Source organism: Phalaenopsis equestris, unplaced genomic scaffold (genome assembly GCF_001263595.1).
Source record: "Phalaenopsis equestris unplaced genomic scaffold, ASM126359v1 Scaffold233139, whole genome shotgun sequence".
NCBI classification, from domain to species: Eukaryota; Viridiplantae; Streptophyta; class Magnoliopsida; order Asparagales; family Orchidaceae; genus Phalaenopsis; species Phalaenopsis equestris.
The window spans coordinates 406686-415539 of record NW_018251092.1 but is presented as its reverse complement, the minus strand read 5'-3'; the positions used below and the strand labels follow the sequence as shown (position 1 = coordinate 415539).

Below are 8854 nucleotides of genomic sequence, written 5' to 3'. Positions count from 1 at the left end.
TGGAGAGAGTGGAGGGGAGTGAGGGAGAAATGTGTCATTCAAACTTGAAGGCGAGGGAGAAGAGGTTCGGACAGCCCTCTGCACGGAGTCATTGGATGAATGGAAAGATGACAGGGAGATAGATTAGGAAATTATATTATATTATTACTAAGATTAATTTTTTGTTTTGAATTTCTTTTAATTAAATGAGATGAGTGGTTGGGGAACGAGCATAAAGGTGACATAAGCTTTTGTGACAAGATTTTAGCAGAAATTTGATTTGTTCTAAATTTTTTTATTAATTTAAAAATAATAATATTATTCAATAAAGAAATTATTTTTGTATCAAATTCTACTCATACAGTTTAAATTAGCATTATCACCTTCATGTCATTGCTTTGTAAAGCATGCAATTCTCAAAGTTCATGCATGCATTTACATGTCGTCGATTTATGTGCGGGGGCCCAGCAATATGGGTATCATTTTTTAGTAATTTTGATGTTTTAGATGAATTAGCAAACTCTGCTTTGCAATCAAAACTTGTTTTAGCAATTTCAACAACCTTCAAAATAATCGGGTATAAATCAAGTGTCACACTGATAGTTAATCATTTTCATCATAGTTTGTCATTTTATTTGTGAAAAGTCCCTCATAATGTAATTTTGATTTTTATGATGCATTAGAGACATCCATTTTACAAACAGAGGTTGTTTGGGCAGCCTTGATAGCACTCGAAGTGAATTAGCCTTTATTTGTGTATCATCGTATTCATTTTTTAGCATTTTTGACCTATTTAATTTCATTGCCCAGCTAAGTAGGTATGAAGGTCAATGTTATTCTTTAATTATCATTATATTAAAGCATTAATTTTGTTACCCACTTTTTTTTTATTTAAACAAACAATTCTAAAATATTTTACGACCAACTTAAGATCTGTTTGGGGCAGTTGTAGCTTATTGAATAATCTGGCTGCTGATTAGCAGCTTACCCAAATAAGTTAGTTGTCTGTTTAAGACAGCTGTTTGAAAATAGCTGATTTGTAGCAGTTTATAGATAAAAGATCATTATGTCCGTGTTAAGTAATGTTGTTTATAACAAAACTGTATTAGCAATATATTTGATACTGCAGAAGCAGAAAACTAATACAGAACAGTAAAGAAAAAAGTTAAAATAATTCTCATTTAACACTGAGTATCAAGATTGATAAAAAAATTATTAAAATTACAATTAAAATTATAATAATATTAATTTTAAATCGAGACGTCGTATGTCACGAGAAACAGTCCTCCAAGGATACCATCAAACCCCGATCACTATCAGCAGTGGAGTCTCGCAGACTGTCCGCCCATCGGAAGAAAGCACACCTCTCTGTGACGCTCCGTGGGCAACTGTAGAATTTTCTCCCGTAACTGTGTGTCAGACGTGATGTCAGTAAGGAATAAAATTAATATTATACCTGTCCTCTAAGGATTACCCGTAACTGTAGAACTTTCTCCATCACCAATGTAATAACAAAATCATAAATACAACACCACAAATCCAACACCCCACCAAAGCAATGACAAAACTGTCATCACCAATGCATAAAACCAAAACAGCAGCCAAAACCAACATCTCATCCTCTGCATCTCAAATTAATGAAACAAACGAACAGCAATTAAAACCATGATTACCAGCAATTAATACCCTCACATATTACGAATGAAAAACATTAACCAAATGCACGAAATATAACCAGATACCAACAAATTTTTGTAACTTTCAAAAAAACCAACAATCAAACTCACGAAGTCAGGAGATGCAGGTTTAAGAGATAGAGAATACCGTAGGCGAATAAGAGAATGCGAGAGAGGGAGGGTTAGAGCAGAAGCATGAGAGAGCGAATCGGTTTGGAGAAAGCTTCGAGATTGAAAGAAATGCGGGAGCACAACACGAGACGATTAGGGCAGAAGAGGAGAAAGCAGAGTCGAAAGGCGAGGGCAACTTTGACAAATAAAATGAAGAAACGCGGGCCGAGGGGTAGAACTCGCAGCCCGTGTTTCATTAAAAACGCTCCTCGCAGTTGAGCAAACACCGAAACAAACGAATATTAATTGTAGTTTGGGGACGAGCCGCAAGTAAACCGCGTTCCCACACGGCCCCCTAGTCCAGTGGTTGAGTGCCTTTCTCAAACCAAAAAGCCTTGAATTTACGGCTAAGCACATATGAGTATGCGCGTGAGTTCCTAAAAAAAAGGAAGCTTTAATGAAAGATCACGAAAATAATATAAACTTTGCACTTAAAACAACAAGAATACTTTAATATGAATTTAAAAAATGACAAATCACTTACAATAATGTAAAATACTTGAATTTATATTTTTTTGGATATTTAAAACAAAACTTATTGTCGAGGTAGCACTATAAGAAAAATGAAAATAAGAACAAAATTAATAGAATTTAATGTGAAGCAACCAAAAGTTTCCTTGCGAATTTCGAGAAGATTTATTTTGATAATGAGAGAAGTGAGAATAAAGGGAAGAGAAAGCAAGGTTTAAAAGTGAATGGGAATAAAAATGAGACAAAAAAGAATGGTTTAATAACCAGATAACGCATTTAAAAAGTTATAAAAGTACAACCTTAGCAGCCGATAGTAATATACCATCATAAGCTATTGCAAGTTGAAAAAGTGATCAAATGTTGTCTTTTTGTCAAAACATTTGCATATTCGAAGAGGTTCAAAAAAGATCACTAGATTTAGGAGACTAATACCAAATAGGCACCTACATGGCAATAATCACACGCTAAAAATTTGTTTGCAGCAGTTGCAGCTTATTAAAAAATAGTTGTGAAGCTACTGAAAAATAATCAGATATTCAAAAAGTTTTTTTTAAAAAATAGTTACACGACAGCTAGAAAGTTGTCACCGCACCTACCTAGGGCCAGTGGAAAAAAGCAGATTTCATATGTAAATTTTTGAAAAAATTGTTAAAACGTAGTTTACCAAAACAGAAAAACTATGGTGTGATGTCGCACCGCCGCCCCAAACTAACCCTAAATATGTGATTGGTGTATCCCATAGTTACAAACCTATAAGACTTGTCATTATTTAAATTTTTTGGTGCAAATATTCTCATCCTTGAATATTATTATGATTTTGTTTTTTAATCATCTCCAATCATGAATTTTCAACAATCACTAAGCCCTTTTATCTAGCTTTACAACACATTTATCTTATATTATCATTTTGGCAACACTCAATTTGCATGCTTGCCTAGTACGTGTCTTACATTTAGATCCAACTATCAAATTACTTTTATTACTATTGTTAAGATTATTTTAAATTAGTATAAATTGTATACTCTTATTAGTCAGAACAAATTTGGTTCTCACATTCTAGCTATACAATTTCAATCCTACTAATCACCTCCAACCATGGGTTTCAAACCATTATTTCACTCTTTAACATTTAGACAACACATATCTTAGGTGCCCATTTTGATTGCACTAAACTGGCATGCCTTCCTCACTATCCTACACAATCCAAAGAGCATAGGCTTCCTCTTATTATTGCTTGTCAGTTTTTTTCTTTAATGGAAATTATTTGTTGTCACCCATGAGAACTGCTTGGGTCTCACTTTTAATGAGACTATTTACCACTTCCAATCATATCTCCGTTCAATATTATTTTCATGACTAAGAATATATAATCATGTTTATCTAATATTGCATTCTACTTACTCTTGCTTCTATAATCGTGTTTATACTTCAACTAGTATTACACCTGAATAAATTATTGTTTCACTTAGTCAAACTTAAGGTAATACAACTTTCCAACACTTTTGGCACTAGTTCTCACCCGAGCGACGTAAGGAACCAAAAAATAAACTGATAATATATTAAATAAACTTATTTCAATTATGAGTAATGCTTTGGGAGATATATAAAATAATAAGAATCACAATGGAAGAGCTAGAAAAAATAATAATTTTTTATGTTACATTCGTCTGCATATTTGAAAATCTTACTAATATTTATCCTAAACAAAATACTCAAAACGTATGCTAGAAAGAAGCTAAACAATTAAACCATTTAAATTTGTAGCACGCCTAACCTAAAGACATTACAATTTTCATCATCTTTATCCCATCTTCATTATCATCTGGGTTCCCTTATACAACATCGGATCTATAGCTCTTTATCCCCTCATTTATTTCATCAAACACATCTACTTATTGCTCAAGGTTATTATTGTATGCATTCTAACAATGAGATAAGATCTAACTTGTTCTCTAATACATTTTCATATTTTTCAAACTCTTGATGTTCTTTTTCTTACAGCATGGCTTCTCGTTAAGACGTTCACCCAAACAACTATTTAGCATTGGTGTGCATTTGAGAAGTGTATGAGAAATTATGGTCTCAACTACTTAGCTTGATCACCTCAATAAGCCCCACTAACTTGACCATAATAACATTAATGTAACAGCATACATCAAGCTGCTCTGGTTTACTGCAGAAATACAACAACTATTCATATCCGCATCAAAGTTCTAATCTTCTTAATTTGCTTAAAACTTTCAAATCACTGGTTTCCGCTGAACAAAAATTAAGAATCGCAATATTGATAATAGAATTTTTCTCTCTTCATGAAAAAAAACTCAAACTATTAGGGCTTGTATGGGATCAATTTTTTTCCATTTATTTTAAAAACATGTCATATAATTTTAGAGTTCAGAAAAAACGAGAATTATGGAGGTCAATTTTAGAGTCTAAAGCTTTCGTTTGAGTAGGTCTAAAGCTACGTACATGGAATGTAATTTTAGTAGTAGTAAATCTAGTGGTCTGGTTGTAACAGTGGGAAAATGTTTTAGATAGCTCGAGTCTCTTATGCGATATAAAAGTACCGATTAGACTTAAAGAAAAATTTTATAAGATGTTGGTGAGACCTGCAATACTTTATGACACAGAATATTGACCCATAAAAGGGAAGCATAAAACTAAGTTAATTGTTGTTGAGATGATAATGCTTAGATGAATGAACATCTTTACACTTAGAGATAAAATGTGAAACGAATATATCTATGATAGGGCTTTTGTAGCTATAGTGGTAGACAAGATTAGAGAGATTCGTCTTAAGTCCTTTGGTCAAATTACATGTCAATTGTTTGATGATCAAGTTAAGAAATTAGATGTTTATAGATTCGACTTATGTTAAAAAAGATGCAATCAAACTTAAAAAGACTGGTAATGTTGTACAAAAATCATCTTAATTTATTAAAATTAAATGAAAATATGGCACTTAATAGGACATAACAGAAAAAAATGATTCATGTAGCTGACCCTACTTAGTGGGATAAAGGCTTGTTGTTGTTGTTGTATTTTGAAAACATGTTTGTTTAATGCATTTTTTACTTGTTTTCTTTTTTTAATTTTCAAAAACAAATTATCTTGTTTTTAAAAACATTCAAAACATGTAAAGGTTATTTTGAATATTATGAAAAATAATTAAACAAGTTATAACATACCAAATATGTTTTATTTCAAGTCACAACATCAACAAAACCAAATAAAGATAAAAAATAAAAAACCAAAATCAAAAGTTATCCCAAACAGCCCCTTGGTTTTTCACAAATTCACATCTGTCTAGCACATAAAACATATGCATGTAACTTAACCAATGTATAAAATCCTATAAAAGTCCTACACAGATAGAACTTCAGATATTAATATGTCAGTTCAATATATGAAAATTTCAATATGGAATGAACATAATTACTTTCTGTAAACATGTAAAAATATTATAAGTACCATGCATTTGGAGAAATCTCCAGTCATGGACTTGGAGAAATGCATCTTCTTCACATCAACATGGTCCCAATAGAAGTGTTCCTCAAACTTTTTGCAGTGCTCCTTCCACTTTTTGCAATGCCTGCATTCCTCTCCCATCAAGAGACCCTGTTAGACATGAAAAAGGTAAACAAAATGGCCAAAGAATGCATAGAGCAGAATTTAGAATTTTCAAATTACTGGAGCAGCAGTTATAAATTAATTGAATGCACCTTTAATAAAAACAGTTCTTCACTTTAGAAAACCCACCTAGAGCGGAAAAAGTAAGATGGAATGAATGTTCTAAACACTTATAATCAAATATTGGAGAAATTTTGGTTTTTTTCCACATGATCATGTGATGTTGTCATCAAAACCAAAATCAAAAGTGATATATATATATATATATATAAACATAAAAACTTGCTATTTTTCTATATTACCAAGTGAAAAAAAAAAATCATCAATGACTTAGAAATATGGTGGGAATAGAGAGACATTGCAAAAAGAAGAAAAGGGTTACGGACCTTAGGTCCATTCAACACTGCATCAGCAAAATCTATTAAATAAACAGCATAATCATGCGGGAAGTTCCTTGGGAAAAAATAAAGTTGCGTTTTTCTTGATAACAATGGTGAATCTTTCTTCTCCTTGCAAAAAATCTACGAACAGAACGTTAAAAAGAGGAAGATCAAACGGACCATTTTAAGCTGCGATAAGAATGCAAGGAGATATTCGTTGAGACTTTACCTCCCCTTCCGCCGGAAGCCTTCGGGCCTCTTCGCGAGCTCCAAGAGAAAGTGAAGCACCCGAAATAATCGTTATTTAATTAGTTTTGAACCATCAAATCGTTCATTCAAATTTTTAAAAAATTTTAAAAAAAATAATTGGTAAGAATTTTGATATTTTAGTGAGAATTTAAAACATGATTGCAAATAGGGCTATCAAAAAAACTAATTATTCGCGAACAGTTCGTGTTCGGCTCGTTGGGGAGTTCGTGTTCAATTCGTTTGATAAACAAACGAGATGAATACGAAGAATTTTTTTTTCGTCCGATTTATAAACGAATCAAACACGAACAGTGATTTCTTCGGTCGTTTTCGAATAATTATTGTTTGAAATATAAAATTTTTAAAATAATTATATATATATAATTTATGATATTTTAAAAATAATTATATACTCTAAAAAATTATCTTATTTTAAATAATTAAATCTTATAAATTATTTTCTGATTTTCATGTTAGTCTCTTAGCTTATATTAAATTATATAATTTTGTATTTATCTTCAAGTTCGTCTGTTAGCTTAATTTTCTTATATTTCTTTTAGATTTATTTTGTTTCTTTAAATGAAATCTAGTTTTTGGGAGTGAAATCTCACAGATTACCTCTATGTCACCTCCCAAAAGAGCCCTTAAGAGAGGTGAGCAGCCTAGGACTTAAATACTGCTTTTTGGCCCTACACCTAGCCGATGTGGGACTATTTGTCCGTGACATTCTTCTCCACCCAATCACGTGACGCCCTCGTCACGGATCGACTCCACCGAGGGTCCCACTGGACCATGGAGAGTCCACACACCTGGCAGGCAGTAATCTGCTCTGATACCACTTGCACCTCCCAAAAGAGCTCTTAAGAGAGGTGAGCAGCCCAGGACTTAAATACTGTTTTTTGGCCCTACACCTAGCCGATGTGGGACTATTTGTCCGTGACATCTAGCTCTGAATTTTTTATGTATTGGTGGTTTTATTGTGAGCTGTGTTTCAGTTATTTTGCATTTGTGTTGTGATTCATAGAGATTTAAGCATTAATTTCATATAGGTTTAAGCTTTTAAAAGATTTCAAACAATTCAAACAAATTCGTAAGATTTCAAACAAATTAAACAATTCAAATAATTCGAACAATTCGAACATTTCAAACATTTCAAACATTTCAAATATATTTCAAGCAAATCAAATCAAACACAAACATTAACTTCACGAACAATTTTAAACACGTGTCTATTTCAAACATACGTATTTTCAACGAATCTAACACGAACATGAGCTTTGTTCGTTCATGTTCAGTTCATTTACACCCATAACTGCAAAAGGGTGCTCGATTGGTCGATATCAATGCTTCAGGTGATATGTATGTAAACAATCTTTTATTTATTTAAGTAATAATAATGCAAGAGAAAATAAATAATTAAGAAAATTTTATGAGAAATTTACATATATGCCAAAAAATTCCTATATATTTAAAAATTTAACACTTAAAATTTGATATTTACAGTTCTAACACATTTGTATTTAAAATCTAGAAAATGGATATTTTACTTTAAAAAAGATACATAATGTAAAGGAGTTGAGTGGTATGAATGTTTAGGTGTTAGATGTGTAAATACATAAGAATTGTGGTATGTATGTAAATGCCACAAATTTCTTATTGGGATGAAATAAGATGAAAAAAATAAAGGAAGATTTACATTTATATCGCTCAATTCCTATGCATTTGCATATATAATTCAAAAACTTCAATTTTTACATATATGTCACCTTACCTGTGCATGAAAAATGTGTATTTCACTTTTTAAAAGAAAATAATATTGTTATTTTTATGTGATATGAAAGATTTAGGTGGAATATATATAAGTTTTATGAAAGATTTAGGTGGAATACCATTTGAGATAGAAGATATTCATTCCTGCAGAATTTTTTATTATATATTAAAAAAATAAATAGAAGTTTTAAAAAATTAATCAATTGAACTTGAACCACTTCCATATTTAAAGTAGACTTTCTTATAATTCATAATGAAATAACATATTTTTAGTATATGATATCCATGTAAGGTAGTCTACCTTAGATGTTATGTTAGGCATACCCTTAGAGATTCTAGGGTTGGTGCATAGTAGATGACTTTCATGTGTATAGTGTGTTATTTTAGTTTAGTTTACATGTGAAGTGATCACAGATGGAGATGGTAGGTGGTCATGCTCTAAAGAAAAATAAAATAATTAAATATAAATTATGATGATATATGTATTAGTTTATAAACTCTATGGTGCCAAATAATGATTAAATATTA

At 31.4% G+C, this 8854-nt stretch overlaps 1 protein-coding gene across 1 annotated transcript in view; it reads right to left on the bottom strand.

Moving 5' to 3' along the window:
- The window catches only part of LOC110038576 (putative B3 domain-containing protein Os03g0621600), a 57947-nt gene extending 51376 nt beyond the window's left edge, over positions 1-6571 (bottom strand). Inside the window, exons 1-2 of the mRNA XM_020743451.1 lie at positions 6537-6571; positions 5769-5915 (exon numbers count right to left, since the gene is read on the bottom strand). Of these exons, the coding sequence (XP_020599110.1) occupies positions 5769-5906 (138 nt within the window). The 5' untranslated portion in view covers positions 5907-5915; positions 6537-6571. The remainder of the gene's footprint in view (positions 1-5768; positions 5916-6536) is intronic.
- Between the last annotated feature and the right edge of the window lie 2283 nt (positions 6572-8854).